The 18,403-nt window shown below is 50.2% G+C and overlaps 1 protein-coding gene, 1 long non-coding RNA gene and 1 other non-coding gene across 9 annotated transcripts in view; 2 read left to right on the top strand and 1 right to left on the bottom strand.

The window, feature by feature from the left end:
- Nucleotides 1–1,406: 1,406 nt before the first annotated feature.
- On the top strand, nucleotides 1,407–1,478 carry TRNAS-GGA (transfer RNA serine (anticodon GGA)). The gene has a single exon. It is a non-coding gene; the product is annotated as a tRNA-Ser (tRNA).
- Nucleotides 1,479–3,258: 1,780 nt separating this feature from the next.
- Nucleotides 3,259–18,403, bottom strand: part of BCL2L13 (BCL2 like 13) — a 50,576-nt gene continuing 35,431 nt past the window's right edge. For 3 of the 7 annotated variants that reach the window (XM_061418421.1, XM_061418417.1, XM_061418418.1), the window contains 2 exons: nucleotides 16,722–16,865; nucleotides 3,259–5,346 (listed from right to left, as the gene is read on the bottom strand). In XM_061418421.1, coding sequence (XP_061274405.1) covers nucleotides 4,630–5,346; nucleotides 16,722–16,835 — 831 coding nt within the window. In that variant the 5' untranslated portion in view covers nucleotides 16,836–16,865 and the 3' untranslated portion in view covers nucleotides 3,259–4,629. Of the gene's footprint in view, nucleotides 5,347–16,721; nucleotides 16,866–17,352; nucleotides 17,469–18,403 lie in introns of those variants that run through there. The other 4 variants (XM_061418420.1, XM_061418419.1, XM_061418423.1 and 1 more) reach the window with 4 other exon arrangements.
- Nucleotides 4,513–10,776, top strand: LOC133248349 (uncharacterized). The gene is made up of 2 exons (XR_009736683.1): nucleotides 4,513–4,602; nucleotides 5,137–10,776. It is a non-coding gene; the product is annotated as an uncharacterized LOC133248349 (long non-coding RNA).

The following is an 18,403-nucleotide window of genomic DNA, read 5'->3' as shown; positions in this document are numbered from 1 at the left end:
CTTCTACTGCTGAGGCCTCCATCTGATCCCTGATTAGGAACTAAGATCCCACCTGCCTCATGGTGCAGCCAAAACCAAGGGCCACTGCCTGCCATGTCCGAGGAGGACCAGAGAGGGCTGGAGGGGAGTCCCTGTACTCCTTAGAGTGGGAAACTCCCCTGTGAACAGCCTTCATACCAAGCAAGTGGAGGCTTTCTGTTTAAAGACCAAACACCACAAGAGGTTCTGGACTCAAATCAAGGTATAGAGGTGATTTAGAGGCCCATGGTAACCAGTCTCCAGTGTAACCAAATGCACCCTTTTCTCTGACAGAAGTCAAGATTTTGATACGAATTTTAAGCCGCTGGAGCAGCTACTGCCTATCTGTTAGTGATCCTACCTGTGCACCTTCCAGCCCTGCCCCCCTGCTCATCTGTGCCTAAACTGCTTCAGGCAGAACACGTTTCTAGGCGTGAAAGATGTAAGAACAGACTTAAACATTCAGCATCTATGGCAGTTTCCTTTCCTGGAGACAGAATACAAGAAGTACCCAAAGCAATCGGGACTTCCCTGGTGGTCCAGTGGTTAATCACCTGCCTTGTAATGCAGGGGACACGGGTTCAGTCCCCGGTCAGGGACCAGAGACCCCACACGGGGTTGGGGGCGGGGCGGTGGAAGCCCTGCAACTACTGAGCCCATGTGGCAACAAAACAGCCCATGTGTTGCCAGTAAGACCCAGTGCAGCCAAGCAAGTAAACACCAACAAAGCGATCACTGCCCACCAAAAGAAACGGAAACAGGGAGCACTCACGCTTAGAACAGCACAGCCTCGTCTGCTCCCGGCGACAAGCGTCGCCTAGGACCGGTCTGTGTTCCACGTGCGTTTGATGCTGGGTGCGGCTCCAGATCGCAGGTCACTGGTGACAGAACACCCGTGTTAACTGAACATGGTGTCCTGGGGAAGAACGTGAACACGAGTAACGAAGTACTAACACGTTCTTGTTGCCAAAACCACTTCTCTGTTCCATGAGTTCAAACTTACCAAAAAAAACAGCTACACGGTTCGGCGTCAAACGCACAGCACCTGAGGCTGGGCCTCAGGCTGACAGCTGCAGGGGGGCGCAAAGTCAATGCAGGTAGTGTGGTCGAGCGTCCGGAAACACATCTCCCAGGTTTAAAGGGTTCACCTCAGTGGGAACAGTCACACACACACGCACCAGTCAGTACATCTCAGCAGGGAGATATTTTCTCTCAGGAGGGGGATGATTCTCTTCCAGGAGCAATTAAAAGTGTTGTAAAAGAAGCTCTAAAGCACCAAATAACCCCACTATCTCTTAGGACACTTCACCTTACCTACCACTGTTCTGCTTATGTTAATTCAGTAATCCTCTCTTGATAAAGTTCATGCAGGTTTTGGTGTCGGGTTTTCCCTGGTGGCTTAGAGGTTAAAGCGTCTGCCTGGAATGCAGGAGATCCGGGTTCGATCCCTGGGCTGGGAAGATCCCCTGAAGGAAATGGCAACCCACTCCAGTACTCTTGCCTGGAGAATCCCATGGAGGGAGGAGCCTGGTAGGCTACAGTCCATGGGGTTGCAAAGAGTCGGACATGACTGAGCGACTTCACTTTCTAGACCAAGTGAGAGATACTGTCGGTCACGAAGCAAGATGCATGGTGTGGCTCTTCTCCCCGCAGCGGTCTCTCGTGTGGACGTCCCGACCCCGAGTGTGTCCCAGCCGCCTCACTCGGCCTGTCCAAGCAGCTGGTGCCTCTTAGGTCAGGATCCTTGTGGACAGAGGGGGATGTGCATGATTACTTGAATTAAGCAATGGTTACAGAAAACAGAAGATGCTCAGTCGCTGAAGTCTGGAGGCGGGCTTGCTGTGCACATGGGCTCCTGAGGACCCAGCGCGCACGGCTGAGCTGCCTCTGGGGTCACAGCCCAGGAGCCACTTGCATTCTCAGCAAGTTCACCAGCTGTGCCCGCTGGGTCTCGGGCTGCTGTCAGACAAGGCTGGTGGTCTGGAGGGAGCCCTGAGTTACCATGTGGACGGAGTCTTCAGTCCTCACTGCACTTCACCTCCAGTGCGTTCTCCCGACACTGCTTCCAGCAGAGCACGCTCTTCCCAGAGCTGAGCTCTGTGCCTCCCGACGACAGGCACAGACGCAGGTGAGGGGAGAGCAGAGGGGCCTTGGGCAGGAAAGGGGCCACGTCTCACCTCAGCACTGAGGAAGGGTGAGGGGCGGAATCCAGAACACGCCAACCTCCGTCAAGGAGGCACAAAGAAGCACTTTTACTCTGAGGAAATGGACAACTAAGACATCAGGAGAAACAGGAGGCCCAGGAAAACCGTGAGCTGCTGTCTGTCCCTTTGGAGCTGGCCAAGGATCCAGCCCCTCCAGACTCAGTGGGTGAGGAGGTGTCAGCCCGCCCTGGGCGGGCGGCGTCAGCACGCCCTCTGACCGTGGGTCACACTTCAGCCGCGGTCTCCCGTGAGCGTGTGCCCCGTGCATTGGGAGGGCCCCGCAGGACACACCAGTGCCGCATCTGACACCAGACACAGGCGGCGGTGCTGATGTCCCGGAGGCACCCTGGGACCAACCAGGCTTTTGCGGGCCAAGACTGCTACCATTTACCACAGAGAACATAAATCAGCATTCTTTAATTCTGGTGTTTTCCTCAAGAAACCGTGAGTGGCTTTCGCCAAGTGATCAGAAGTCATGACATTCAATAGCACATTAAGAGTGCTGGAGACCCACCAACCAGAACCAGCAATGGCTTGGCAGAGAAATCCCCGCTCAAAGGCAAAGCTGCCTGGGTCACCACTGGGCACTGCACCCAGCCCCGCCTCACTCCTCCTGCCGTGGAGGACGTGGACCCCAGACCCCAGCCTCCGCCCGCTGCTCACAAGCAACCCGGCTCCCATCGGAGCTTCAGCACCTTCAGCCAGTGGGTTTGAGGATCCAGAGTTTAAAAATGTAAACGCTGGAAGGAAAGCGTTATAAAAGGGAAAAGGACAATGCCGATGCAGCAGACCACACGTGAGGAGGAAGACAAGCTCCACGACACGAGCCCCACCTGCTCTCCGCCGGCTCCTCAGTCCAGGTGCAGAGCTCAACACCTCCCTCCCCAGGAGTCACAGGGCACGCCTGGGGCAGTGCACACACGCGCACACGGACACACACACGCTCCAGGCCCTTCTGCCCAATTGTAAACAGTACTGCTTTAGGAGGATTTAATTTCAAAAAATGAAAATAATAAAGCGCATTTAAAACATCAAGTTTTGGTGATGGTGATAGGTAATGTAATTTTATTACAAATTTCAGGATCTAAAAAGTAACCTGTTACATCGACTAAGGTAACTCTGAGATGACCCGTCTCAGGCACGGTCCTGTTAGTGACTCGACCTCGGGAGAAGAGACACAGTCCCCCCGCCCCCCCGCCATGTGAGGCGCAGGCTGTGCACGGGGCTATGCCGTATCCCCGGCACATGCCGACCACAACCTCCGTGGCCGTCGCTCTGGCATCTGGGCTGTGATGAGCTCTGTGTGAGCCTCCTGCTGGACTCTGAAAGACAAGCAGGAGCCTCAAGGGTGGCCCCTCTCCTGCTTTTTAACTTCAATGGTATTTAGGAGACTGTGCTGAAGAAGAGTACGTCCCCTGGGCTGAAGCCCAGTATGGGAGCTCTTACTACAAGCAGGTGACAAAGAGGGGCCATGTGACCAGTGAGAAGTCTGCAGCCAGAACCCAGGCGAACCCAGGCTACAGACAGTGACCGCTGGAGAGACACCCCACCAGGTGGCCACCAACAGAAGGGCTGCAAGCCACCTCAGGGGGTCAGCCAAGCTGCCCTCCTGCTTCTGTACAAGAGACAGCTTGCCCACAGTCATGGGCAGGGCCTGGGTCTTGTCTTATATTTACTTTTTAAAAGACTACAGGCAGCATCTTTATGAGGGGAGCCGAGAGAAGCATTGGGCAAGACCTCTCCACGGGCCGGCAGGGACCCGGGCGCGGAGGGCAGGGCAGTACCTGAGAGGCGGTGGAGACCGCAGAGCACTTGGGCTGCGGGACCAACGGGAAGAACAGAGGAGCCCAGAGGAGGGGTCGTAAAGCGCACGCTCTTGGCAGAGGGGAGGCTCCAGGCCGGAGTGCGTCAGCAGCTGAGGGGCCCACAGCCAAGCCCTCCTGCCTGGACCCCCAGGTGCCCACGAGAACCCTCTGCCTCTGAGGCTCTCACGGGACCCATTACCCCGGGGACGTTTGGCAACATCGGGGGGTGCTGTCACCAAAGGGGAAGGTGCTACGGGGGCTGATGGGGGAGGCTACGCACCCTCGGGGGCACAGGTGCTCACAGCCGGGGTTGCCCAGACGCCACAGACAAGACTGAGGAAGCACTTGACACCCTAGACCCTGAATCTCAGAGGAACCCAGGCCAGGGACCGCCCAGCAGACCGCGTGCACAGCCTCTACCTCAAGCCCCAGCAGGTGGGCCGCCCCTGCCCTGCTGACCCAGCTCCTCACCCCAGAGCGTCCTGCGGATGTCCAACCAGCTGCTGCCCATTCGGATTCAGTCGAGACAACTAAAACCCTCCTTCTTTCTCCTGGGTCCCGAGTCCTGGCAGCAGGTCACGGTGGACCCCGAGGAGGAAAACCTATTTCTTCCGCAGAGCCAGTGCCAACCCGACCGCCACTGCTAGGATGGCCATGGCAGCCGCCCCTCCCAAGAGCAGGAGGGACCTGCCCTCGGGCAGCGGGCCGGCCTTCTCGAGGTCGCCTAGGCAGGGCCCTACCCTGAGTGCCCCCTGCCCTCCAGTGGCCTCTTCCCGGCTCGGCGGGGCTGAAGGGGGCTCCGCTGGGGACTTGGGTGGCAGGACCCCCTTCCGCTCCGGTTCAGAAGCTTCTGCTGGGGCTGCTCCTGCCTCCTCTTCACCGAGCTCCACAAACAGGGACGTCGTGGGACTGGCCCTGGGGACGGCCGCCATCAGGGCAGGGGCCGGCGCGGCCGCCTCCCCCACGCCCTCAGGGATCTCCTCCCGCTCCACGTGCACGATGTCGGAGTTGGAGGAGTTGTTCTCGCTCTTCTCTGCGGCCCCGTTGCTATCCAAGCTCTTGACCTCCTCGGGGTCCACTGTGACCTGCTGCCAGGACTCGGGGCCCAGGGACACCGGCAGGCTCTCCGTGTGCCAGCTCTGGCTGGCGGACAGTGACACGGGCAAGCTCTCGGCCTGCCAGGAGGCCGTGGCCGTGGAGGGCGACTCCGGGGGACTGACGTGCGTGGAGCTGTCGCTGGGCAGAATGTAGATGTCGTTGCTGTCCTCCGCGGCACCCGCGGGGCACTCCTCCTCTGACTCCAGGTTAAAGACGGTGCCCTAGAAGAGGAGCACGTGGTCAGCACAAGGGCACTAAAGCAACCTCTGCGAACACACATCGGGAAAACTCCCTCCTAAGTTGAGCCTGAGGAACAAACACATCATTTAAAATGATGGCGTTTCTGGACTGAACACACTCGCCTGCAGACCAACGCAGAGGAGGAGTTTCCAACAAGATGGTTCTCTAAGCACGTCCTGAACGCTGCATCAGCAGAAAGCTGATGCACATCCCATTCGACTTCACACACACTTAACACAGTAAATAACACGGCCCGGCAGAGGAAGAAGCACAGGCAGGCAGCTGGTGCTCCAGGCTCACCACTGGCTCAGCAGACCAGGACAATATGTTTTGGCAGCGGCTGGGGAGGCAAGGGTGAGTGGGAGCCTGGCCCAGGAGAGGCCCAGAAACACGGAGCAGGGGACTGAACAAGCCTGGAGTGACCAGGGAGGGGCTGGCAGTGGACAGAGGGCTCAGAGCTACGGCCTGAACTCCGCTGCACGGGACCGCTTGGTCACAGATGGAGCTGCCCCCATGGGCGGCACAGGCTCCTGCCCTTCCACTGGTGGGAGCCACAGAGAGGCAGCGTGGCCGTGGCCACGAGCTCCGGTCACAGGGAAGAACGGACTCAATTTTGGTGCTTAACAAATTGACTGTCTAGACATGAAGACGAGTCACGCGTTTCACGTGACACCGGCAGCCCTGACCAGGGGCTCATGTTGGAGATGGACGGGAGGTCTCGCCGAGCATGGACGATACCACAGATGGTGACAAGAGGCTGCAGAGTGTATGCGAGCACACTGGCTCCCACTCTGTCAAGGAGAATAATTCTGTTCTTCAGCCAAGACCAGACCCTTTCTGGTCAGACATGGTTAACTCCCTGCGTCCTTGTCCTTAGTCACATCTGCTGATGCTCTGCGCACCACTGGTTCTGCAGTCACAGGAGGCATGGCTCCACTGGGCTTGGAGCAGCCTCATGACGACCGTTCAAGCTGACTCCAGAGGCCCTGAGAGTCAGCGTGCTCCCGGAAGGGTACTCCCAGCAAGGGCTGAAAAGAGACCCTCTCACAGCAAAAAAAGCGAAAACAGTGAAAGTTGCACAGTCGTGTCCAACTCTTTGCAACCCCATGGGACTGTAGTCTGCCAGGCTTCTCTGCCCATGGGATTCTCCAGGCAAGAATACTGGAGTGGGTTGCTATTTCCTTCTCCAGGGGATCGAACCCGGGTCTCTTGCATTGCAGGCAAATTCTTTACCAACTGAGCTACTAGGGAAGCTCAAAAGTTGGTTTAAAAAGCAAAAGCAAAAGAAACATAACAAAAAAGGTAAAAATTTTAATCCTCAGAAAGGAGACTTTTGCTAATTTTTGTTTTTGGCCACTGGGCATGTGGGATCTTAGCTCCCCAATCAGGGGTTGAACTGCATCCGCTGAAGTGGAAGTGTGCAGCCCTGACCTCTGGGCCACCAGGAAAGCCATCCTGTGATGGTACTGTTTTATTAAAGGCTCGAAGCCCAAACAAGTGAAACGGGAATTTCAGAAGTTCCATTATGATGAAATGAGGGAAAAGTTAAACTAAGACCGCATTTAGTACAGTTACTTTTCTCTTCATTTTTAACAACTCAAAGCTGAAAGTTAAGAACCTTCTGTCGCTATCTAGTAGACTTCTTCACCACACAGCACTATCAGCAGGGCTGTCAAGACAACAGCTCGGCAAGAGCCAGGGGCTCAACACCAGTCAGGCTCAGCCGCTTTTTCCCTGCTGTCGCGGACTCCTTACGATTTATTTCTGTATATTGGTCGTGACATTTTAATCATGATTTACCCAAAATTTTGTGCTTTATGTAAGAAATTTTAAAGAAAGAATAGATGATCACTGAAACTTTTGCTTCTGGTCAGCTAAAGCAAGAATCTCAATTGGAGGCCCCTCCGGCGAGTCACGGTCACTACTGGAGGGCAGGCTGTCTCAGAGAGAAGGCGCCAAAGAGAAGCGGGGGAGGTCTTCACCTACACGCAGCACAGCAACAACTTCAACCACTTTCAGCACAAAATACTTGTATCACTGCAAACAGCGGTATCTTTAGTCCCACTGACACAAAAACACAAAGGAATAAATTCAAGGGCTCAAAAATATGAAATTAATTGGGACCAACAAGATTTTAACAGAGAACTGTGTTCTGTTTAAACAGATGGCGCCCAAGAAGTAGGAACTCGCCCAAGGTCCCTCAGCTACTGTGAGAATCGGGCAACCACGTCCTTCTGAAGACCGGACTTAATTCATTTTGCCGTCAAAATAAGGAAACCGAAGCACCGAGGAGGGTGCACACCTGGCCTGAAGCCCACGGCGGGGGCTGGTGCTGACCGGGCGGCTGGCTCGCCTGGGGGTCCGAGCCCCCGCCTCCCACATTGGTGCTTTTCCTGAGTTTACGGCGAGAAGTAACTGGAAAATGCTATTCTTGGTGTTTCCGTCAAGCAAATACAGAAGTTATGTTCAGGAAATTCTTCAAGTAAAAAGGAAGGCAGAGAAGAAACTGAAATATCTGAAGGGACCACAGCGGAATAGGTGGGTACAAGTGAAGCGGACTGGGATCACCCGGAGAAGCACCTCGAAGCTGCAGCAGCGCTCTGCCGAGTCTGCATCCGCCGCACTGCTTCCCTTCTACTCCCATTCACACAGGTACAAGCTGCTGTGCCACTTCAGGCACTGCTTCCCTCGCAGGGCCACAGCTGCCGAGGAGCTGATCCCCTGAGGACGCGGGGCAGGCTCTCAAGACCACGCTCCCCGGGGAGCTCATTCAGGGACTCAGCCCACCTGTCACCCCAGCCCTTATCACCAAGAAGATAACACAGACGCCTGCTCCTCTACACTCGGTCAGACAGGGTACTAGCAATCAAAAGGCTCTGAGATCACTATTAATCTAAAATTAGAAAACAGAGGGACTTCCTGGCAGTCCAGTGGTTAAGACTCCACAATCCTGAGGCAGGGGGCCCAGGTTCAGTCCCTGACTGGAACTAAGACCCTGCATGATGCAGCCAAAATAATAAAATAAAAAATAAAACTACAAAAACAGAAAAAGAAAACAGAGTGTGAGAGAGATTTATATTAAGGTAACTTTCCACCTTAATATGATGACTAAGACCCACAAAGGACACATTTAAACACAGTGCAGTAAACACCCACACTCACACATGAAACGAGCAGATCTCGCGAAACACTGAGCCATTAATACACTAAAATTATTTCAGCTGCACAACCCCCTGAACTGACTTTAGATCACAAACTGTATGTCACCTCCCACAGTGTGAAAATTCAAACAGATTCCGACCTAAAAGTTCCCAAGTCTTCTGATGTCCTTGATTCAAACAAAACCTTTTTGAGGTTTGCAGTTCTTAAAATAGAAATGGGAAGCTTCAAATCAAAGAAAAAAAGACAAAAATTAATTTTATTCAAGCTATTTATTATTATTATAGATGACAAATCCCCCCACGATCTAATCTTTCACAGTGAGGTTTGATTCACAACACATTGTACAACCCCAAGGAGAAGCCTGTCCCACAGTGACCCTCGCAGGCGCAGAAGCTGGGGCAGGCAGTCCTGCTCACAGCTGGCTGTGCCCTGACCACTGCCCAGCAAAGTGAGAACCAACACTTGAAGGAAACTTCTATCAGACTTGGGAAGAAAAAGAAAACACACACACTAGAGATGCGTCTGAAAACCTGATACTTGTAAAAAACGTCACGTGTTCACAGAATACTCTCATACCATCTGCTCCTCCATATTTTAACAGATGACACTGAGGCTCAGTGACATTAAATGAATTCCCCCCAAACTCAGGGCTAATGACTGGCAGAGCTGGGTCCACAAACAAATCGTGATTCCAACCTCCCCTTCCAGAAGCGTGTGCGCACACGCACACACGCCCCCACCCTACTGTCCCAGTACAGACCAGCAGTCACTTTCCACATCTCTCTAGAAAGCTGCTGCCGGTCCATAAGATGTGTGCTCCTGACTGTACCCCAACTGACCCCGCCTTCCCAGCCTCTGAATACTGTGACACTCCCCACAGCACAGAACGTGCCGCCCAGCCCTTCCCATCTGCCTCCTCAACCAGACCTGAGCTCACAGGAGGCCTGCTTCACTCAGCACCCAGAAAACCTACCCTGTAACTGAGGAACTAGTGGGGGCTCAGTGAGAACAAAACAGAAAACCTTCCCAGGGGCTCAGACGTCTCCACTCTGCCCTGCAGTGGGTTAAAAAGCTCAACCACCAGAAATCTCAAGGACTGTGCGAGAAGAGAGGAGATGACACAGGGCCAAGGGCTGCCCTGGGGCTGGAGGAAGCCAGGCGGGCTGGGGGTGGGGGCACAGGGACTGCCAGAGGGAAGCCCCACAGTTCTGGGAGTCACCCCAGACCCCTGCTCTGGGTGGGTGAGGGCACAGGAGCCCCTCTGAAGCAGCCAAGCACCCCGCTCTCCCTGACAAGCTCTGCCGGCAGGGGAAACCAGTTAACCACCGCCTGACCCCAGAGGAGGGAAATGCCCAGCACTGCCCCACCCTGGCCATCCGTGCCATCTGGGCAGGAGGGAGAAAGAGAAGCTCCTGTCAAGTTCAGGGGTGGGGGACCCCACAGGCTCGCTCACCTGCAAAGTCCTATTTACAGGCCTGCAAACTCATCTCCTCCTGACGCCTCACCACGTCACTCAGACCTCCGGACGCAGTTCCTTCTATCTGGGACAGCAAGCCTGACTATCCAGAAAAAAGGACAAGGCACAGCAAAAAGAACGTACACACACGCCAGAGCCAGACATGGCAGGGGTGCAGGAGTTATAAGCAGGCTCTTTCTGGGGACTTCCCTTGTGATCCAGTGCCTAAGACTCTAGGCTTCCAAAGCAAGGGGCAAGGGTTTGATCCCCAGTCAGGAAACTAAGACCCACCTGCCTCATGGCACAGTCAAAACTTTAAAAAAAAAAATAAAACATCTGTTTTACAAAAATGAACCTAGGCACCTATTCACTCAAAACAGGTCACAGGGAATCCCCGGTGGCCCAGTGGGTAAGGCTCTGCACTTTCACGGCTGAGCGCCTAGGTTCGATCCCGGCGTGAGAACTAAGATCCCACAAGCCATGTGGTGCGCGGGAGCAGGGGCGGATCGTACATCTAAATGTAAAATGCAAAACTCTGAGAAAATGCCACAGGAGAGAAGCTAAAAGATCGTGGGCCTGGTGATGACTGTTTAGAAAGAAGGCACAATCAATGAGAGAGGTGAATGAAAAGCTAGACTACTGAAGAGAGAATTCTGAGAGAATGAGAAGAAAAGGCACAGACTGGGAGAAAATACTTGCAAAAGACACATCCAATAAGGGACTGTTACCCAAAATAACACAAAAACTCTTAAAATTCAACATTAAGAAAATAAACCACCAATTTAAAAAATGAGCCTGGGACTTCCCTAGTGGTCCAGTGTTTAAGACTTCGCTTCCAACGCAGCGGATGTGGGTTCAATCCCTGGTCAGGGAACAAAGGTCCCACAAGCCACTTGGCAAGTACTCAGTGCTAACAAGGAGAGGAGGAAACTCAAATGCATATTACTAAGTGAAAAAAGCCAATGTGAAAAGGCTACATACTTTGTGTCTCCCAACAGTATGGTCTTCTGGAAAAGCAACGCTATGGGACAATTCAGAGGTCAGTGGCTGCCAGAGTTCAGAGGGAGGGAGGACAAACAGGGGAAGCCCAGAGGGTTTCTAGAGCAATGAGACCAGCACTCATGGGACACATGTCACCATAAATTCATCCCAACCCACAGAATGCATAGCCAGCATCACCAAGAGGTCTGGACCCTAATATAAACTGCGGACTCTGGGGGATGCTGGCGTGCCTCTCAACAAGTGTAATGGAGGCTCCATCTGGCCAGGGCTGCCAGCGGGAGGCTCTCCTGTGTGGAGGCAGGGAGTTAATGTGAAATCTCTGCACCTTCTGGTAAACATTTCCATAAACCTAAAACTGTTCTGCTGCTGCTAAGTTGCTTCAGTCGTATCAGACTCTGTTCTAAAACCTCTCAATTCAGTACAATGGCAAATCATCTCAAACACAGTACAATGGCGGGGGTGGGGGGACACTTGAAGACAAAATATTCATAAAACAAGACCTAGGACAAGCAAAGGAGAAGGCAATGGCAACCCTCTCCAGTACTCTTGCCTGGAAAATCCCATGAATGGAGGAGCCTGGTAGACTGCAGTCCATGGGGTCGTGAAGAGTCAGACACGACTGAGCAACTTCACTTTCTCTTTTCACTTTCATGCACTGGAGAAGGAAACGGCAACCCACTCCAGTGTTCTTGCCTGGAGAATCCCAGGGACGGTGGAGCCTGGTGGGTTGCCATCTATGGGGTCGCAGAGTCAGACACGACTGAAGCGACTTAGCAGCAGCAGCAGGACAAGCAAAACTCCCTGCAGACCTCCAAAGACATTTATCCCAGCCATTTCTTTCTATGATTCAGACAATCAAGAATCACTTTTCTTTCTTCAAATCTCTAAGGCCAACACCTGCCTTACAACTCACTACACAGGGTCACCCGACCGACTACACTACACAGGGCCACCCCACCGACTACAGCTCAGTACACAGGGCCACCCCACTCACCCCAAGTCACTGCCTCCTTCACTGCCTCTCCTGCAGGTTTGAGAAGCCAGCTCCACTTCAGGAGCTCACGTTCAAGCGGCTGCAGACAGACACAGCCGGGGAAGTCATATGACAGACCTTATGTAACAGACATGCACCACCACGTGCCCAGTGACCCTCCTCCGGGCCGGTGTTGTCAGGACCTGTCAATGCATGTCCACACCAAGTGCCTGGAAGGAGATGCGTGCTGACGCTTTCTGTCAGAGGATGTATTTTCCCCAATTAGCCAGAAAAGCATGCTCTTGGTTTTAAATACAAAAACACAGGGTGCTCAAATGTAACAGTGTGAAATACAGATTGGGCACTCACATTTATAAAGGACACATTTTAAATATTAACACACTAGTCACTCATACATACTGTTCTATTTTAAGCGTACAGATTTTAGTTGAATAAAATATTTTATAACAAATTATAATTACCACCAAAGTTTGAGGCACTCCATCATAAAGAAATAGAACACTGAGAAGGGGATAAACAATGCCCCCTCTACGCTCCTCCTCCTCCATCACAGAGCACCATCCAGGCTAGGAAGGTCCCTGGGGGAGCCGCCCACGGGCAGCAGCAACGACAACAGCAGGAGGGCACTGGGAACCCAAGGCTGGAGCAGGGCATCCTGCCTCTGTCCACGAAAGTCACGGGAAGGGCAGGCACGCGGGGAGGGCTCTGCTGGAGGCAGTGGCAAGAGAAGCGGCTGCCACCGTGACAGCCCTGCCCCCAAGGAGATAGCAGCAACTGTGTCTGCCGTGAAAACCTCACCAGCAGAGCCCCCACTCCCACAAGGGGAGGCCGTACAAGGAGGGAGGGAAGGTGATGCTCTGAAGACACGTGCTGACAGTATCTGACTCCCCACCCCCCCCACCCAAGGAGCTCCATCCGAGGTGCCTGAACACTCACATCTTTACAAAGGAGAGAGAGGGAGCCGTGAAAAAAGGGGGCACCATCTCTGCAGAATCTCTCACGGTGTCTCCCCTCTTCCCTCCTGGTGTCTGCTTCAGGGCTGGGCATCTACACTGGGGATGTTCCTACAGCACCCACCCAGGGCAGGAAAGCTCCTGGTGAAGAGAGGAGGGTCTTGTCACAAAAGTCTCTTTGAACCCAAGACCACTGTCAGCATGATCTCACCGACCTGACCCACACCATCTACTTTGATGGTCCAAGTTCCAGCAAGCTCAAATCCAGTATTTCATTCAAACTCCGAGAAGCATTTTACTAACCTCATTCCCTTTTCAGCCTGTTAGACACTCTGAATGCTAAAAGGTTATCTGATGATATGAAGGAATTATTTTTAATTTTTTTGTGATGCAATAATGGTATTGTAATGTAAAATTTTAAATGAACCTTATCTTCAGAGATACACAGTGAAATCTTTGCAGAGAAAATTATAGGATGTCTGGATTTCGCTTCAAAATAATATTAAGACGGGAAGTGATTAGGCCAAGACTGATGCATGACTGGCAGTAAGTCAATGGTTGTTAGGACTAAGGGATGGGGCTCATTACATGCACTTCTCTGTTTCACATATACTCAGAATTCTGCAAAAGAAAACTCTTTTTATAAAAGTAAGTAGTGTAAGGGATCCTCTATGACCCACCTCCCAGAATACTGGAAATAAAAGCAAAAATAAACAAATGGGACCTACTTAAACTCAAAAGCTTCTGCACAACAAAGGAAACTATAAGCAAGGTGAAAAGACAGCCTTCAGAATGGGAGAAAATAATAGCAAATGAAGCAACTGACAAACAACTAATCTCAAAAATATACAAGCAACTCCTACAGCTCAATTCCAGAAAAATAAATGACCCAATCAAAAAATGGGCCAAAGAACTAAATAGACATTTCTCCGAAGAAGACATACAGATGGCTAACAAACACATGAAAAGATGCTCAACATCACTCATTATCAGAGAAATGCAAATCAAAACCACTATGAGGTACCATTTCACACCAGTCAGAATGGCTGTGATCCAAAAGTCTACAAGCAATAAATGCTGGAGAGGGTGTGGAGAAAAGGGAACCCTATTACACTGTTGGTGGGAATGCAAACTAATATAGCCACTATGGAGAACAGTGTGGAGATTCCTTAAAAAACTGGAAATAGAACTGCGTTATGACCCAGCAATCCCACTGCTGGGCATACACACTGAGGAAACCAGAAGGGAAAGGGACACGTGTACCCCAATGTTCATCGCAGCACTGTTTATAATAGCCAGGACATGGAAGCAACCTAGATGTCCATCAGCAGATGAATGGATAAGAAAGCTGTGGAACATATACACAATGGAGTATTACTCAGCCATTAAAAAGAATACATTTGAATCAGTTCTAATGAGGTGGATGAAACTGGAGCCTATTATACAGAGTGAAGTAAGCCAGAAGGAAAAACACCAATACAGTATACTAACGCATATATATGGAATTTACAAAGATGGTAACAATAACCCTGTGTACGAGACAGCAAAAGACGACACTGATGTATAGAACAGTCTTATGGACTCTGTGGGAGAGGGAGAGGGTGGGAAGATTTGGGAGAATGGCATTGAAACATGTAGAATATCATGTATGAAATGAGTCGCCAGTCCAGGTTCGATGCACGGTACTGGATGCTTGGGGCTGGTGCACTGGGATGACCCAGAGGGATGGTATGGGGAGGGAGGAGGGTTCAGGATGGGGAACACATGTATACCTGTGGTGGATTCATTACGATATTTGGCAAAACCAATACAATATTGTAAAGTTTAAAAAAAAAAAAAAAGTAGTGTAAGGGACTTCCCTGGTGGTCCAGTGGTTAAGAATCCACCTTGCAATGCAGGGGATGCAGGTTTGATCCCTGGTGGGGGAACTAAGATCCCACATGCCATGGAGCCAGTAAGCCCGTGCATGGCAACTAGAGTCCGTGCGCCTACATGAATGATCCCACATGACTAAACGAGGACCCAGCAGCTCAGATCTGACTCAGCCAGAGACCCACGGGAGTGACCAGAGACTGACAAGAAAAAGAGACCTTCCCCCAGAGAAAACACCAGGTGGTTGTGAAGAAATGTCATGGGAAGCAAGGCACAGATAATCCGAATCTCATACAAACTGTTCCAGTGTACAGGGGGAAAAAAGGAGACATTCTTCCCAACTGCAAATTCTTTTATGAAGGCTTAAAACTGAAACACAACAAGGAAAGTTACAGACAAGCCTCACTCATGGAGGCTGATATAACTAAATGGTGACATGTTAAAGGCACTCACATTAATATCAGGAAAAGGACGAGGATGGATTAACACCAAAGCTGTTAATACTGTGCTGGAGGTCCTGATTAGTACAGTGCCTTTTTAAAGAAAAAAGACTCAAAGGAAAAAAAAAAACCTGGTATTATTTACACATGGTGCGGTTTTCTATGTAGGAAACCCAAAGGAACCAGAGATAGTCAGACTCATAAGATAGCTGAGCACATGTGCTGGATAGAAAATCAATATGGAAAAATCAATTTGACAAAGGAGCCATAGTTATGTAAGATGCTAACGTGGGAAACTGGGGGAAGGGGATGTGGGATTGCTTTACCTTTGTAACTTGTAAATTTACAATTATTCCTAAACAATCTTATTTTAATAAATAATTATTAAAATTAATAAGTCTGACAATAGTAAGTGTTATGGAAGAGACAGAACAACAAAATTTCTCACATTAAAAAAATTTTCACAAGCTGCTGACAGAGGACAAGTCGGAAAACACTGTGAAAACAGTTGGGCGTTGTCTTGCAACTCAGAACGTGTCTACACTCCTGGAACCAGAAATTCCTTCCCAGGCGTATGGCCAGAGGCACTCCTGCACGCGTGCCCGACAGTGTTCCAAAGAGCAATGCTTCCAACAGCAGAAAGGTGGACCTGTCCAGCGGCAAGACTGTCGTTAAATAAACTACCGATAAGCTGGGACATATTTAAAAACCAAACGCCCACCAACACGTGGACTCAGATTACGCATTCGCAGAGGGAATCCACAGAGGGTGAAAACTGGTGTGGAGAGGGGAGAATCGTAGCCACGTCAAAGGCCTTGGCCTCGGCACACAGACAGACTTGGATGTGCACTTTGAAAATCTCTCATGGGGAGGGAGATGATAAGAATAAACATGTCTAAAAAGGATCCTCAGGAAGGAAGGAGATAATGAAAAAAAGGTGAGAAACAATGACCTAGATGAATCTCAAGAATATAACAGTGAATGAAAAAAGCAAGTTACAGAGGAATACATATGACACTATTTACATAAAGTCCAAACAAACAAGATAATACACTATCTGGGAATACGTGTATATTGAAGCTACAATTCAGACAGGGGCCGCCCCGTATGTGGAAATCCAGGGGCGAAGAGGAGACCCCGAGGGCTGGCTGTGCTCTTCCTTCCGCGGGACGGTAGACACACAGTTGCTCATTTACTAGTCCTCATCCCTTGGTTACCTCTGTGCTCTGTGCTAGTGTAAAATGTTTCATAAACACTTTTTAAAAATACCACATATGTACTCAGAAGTATTGCAAAATCTTAGTAGATTAAACTGCATGAATAGCCTTTCCATTGATCACCATTCAATCACAATATTAATACTGAATGATAATACCAATGAATTTAACCTAGGCTGTTAAAAACAACCATCAAAGACTTAATTTTTTTTTCTTAAAGAAAAAGTCTAGAACCACCACAACAACTTGCAGGCACGTACCCAGCCACCCTGCTGGATGATGTACTCGGCCGCGTGGTCCTCCAGGAACGTCACGCCGAACTGCAGCAGCGCGCCCAGCGGCTCCTGGCCGCGTTTCGTCAGCTCCAGAAGCATTTGTCGTAGCAAAATCAGAGGCACCAAAATCTTCAACACAAAGATGAGGGAGTAAAACACAAACTGAAATTCGTACAGGTCATTCTACATGTTCAACTACTAGAAAACACATTTCGGTGCATCTCTATGGAATTCCCTTTTTATTATAATAAACAGTGACCTCAACATGAATTTTGGAGAAAACTGCATGTACGTTTTATACCACAGGGTGGTACAAATGTCATTATATGAAAACAACCAGGCCTCCGTGTGTGCACACACGCAGGTTATGTGTAATTACATATGTACAGGAAATTCACTGAAGCATTAAAACAGCTAAAGACTGGAAATGACCCAACAGGCACTGTCAAATTTTGGTCATCCAGAAAAATATCAAGAAGCTGTTAAAATGAATTAGACTGTGCACTGCCCAACTGCCAAGATTTATCTTCAGTGAAAAAAGATAAAGCAGGGTGTGTACAATGATGGCACCATTTGCGTGAACACTGTAGAACCCTCCAGTATTTTTGGAAAATACCTAAGAAACTGGCGACAGTGGCAGCCTAGGAAGAGCGCAGCGGGGACACGGTGCCAACACACTTTCAAGTGTGCATCTTTTGCACTTGGTGCACGCTGTCCTTGTCCTTTTATTACCTAATTGAACACAACACTTTCAAAGTCATGAACCATCTTACACAAGTCATCAAAAACCAGAGTTGTTAGTATCACTAATAACCTTATGGCTCAATATTAAAAAGTCATTAAAATTTATGACAGAGACTAACTAGAGTCCTTTTCCTTCCCCAAAACGCCCTGCATACTGAAGAGAACTAAGTACTTTCAGCTAACCATCTGCCTGAAATCCTTCTGACTACAACATCAAAAAGGACCGCCAAAGGAAATGAAACCAGTTTCCTGTCACTGACCTGCCAAGGTCATAGCTGAGGGATTACAATATATTTCTGCAGAAGAGGACAAACAGAAAAGACAATGAGTTTATATCCTTACTAATATTCTTTGTTTGTTTTTTTTTAAGTAAAAGCGGCTCCAAGGGAATCTCTATTAAAAAGTCTGAAAGAAAAATGTGGCAAACACACATCTTCCTTTTTGGTATTCTAAAAGAACTCTAGCCCCAAGTGCAGTCAAAATCGCTTCTCAGCACCAGCAGAGGGGTGCAGGGCTACAGACAGGACTCCACAAGGCTTTCTGCACGAGCAGACACCTGCAGCACTCCTGAAAAGAGGAGCACAGCTGCTCGTCCAGCTCCATATTCAGTCTCAGCTGGGGCAGGGAGGGGAGCTGTGAACCAGCCCAGCAGACACATCACACCAACCCCTAGGGCCTGGGGCCCTGCAGGCCTCAAAACATTCTCATTTCCCACAGTAATGTACTACATGCAATGTCTTAAAGTTATTCACATTTAAGCTCTACTGCCTCTCAGAAATGAGCCGCAAATGTTTCAGACTTGCCATATAGAGTAATACTCTTATTGTTTAAAATTCACCTCTTTCACGTATCAAGCGTAGCTGCCCTAGTTTTATGATACAATAATCTAGAGATAAGCCTGTAATCCTCTCACTGTCTTAACG

The sequence above is a fragment of the Bos javanicus genome, chromosome 5 (genome assembly GCF_032452875.1).
Source record: "Bos javanicus breed banteng chromosome 5, ARS-OSU_banteng_1.0, whole genome shotgun sequence".
NCBI classification, from domain to species: Eukaryota; Metazoa; Chordata; class Mammalia; order Artiodactyla; family Bovidae; genus Bos; species Bos javanicus.
Note: the sequence above shows the minus strand (reverse complement) of the source record. Positions and strands in the feature narration are given on the sequence as shown.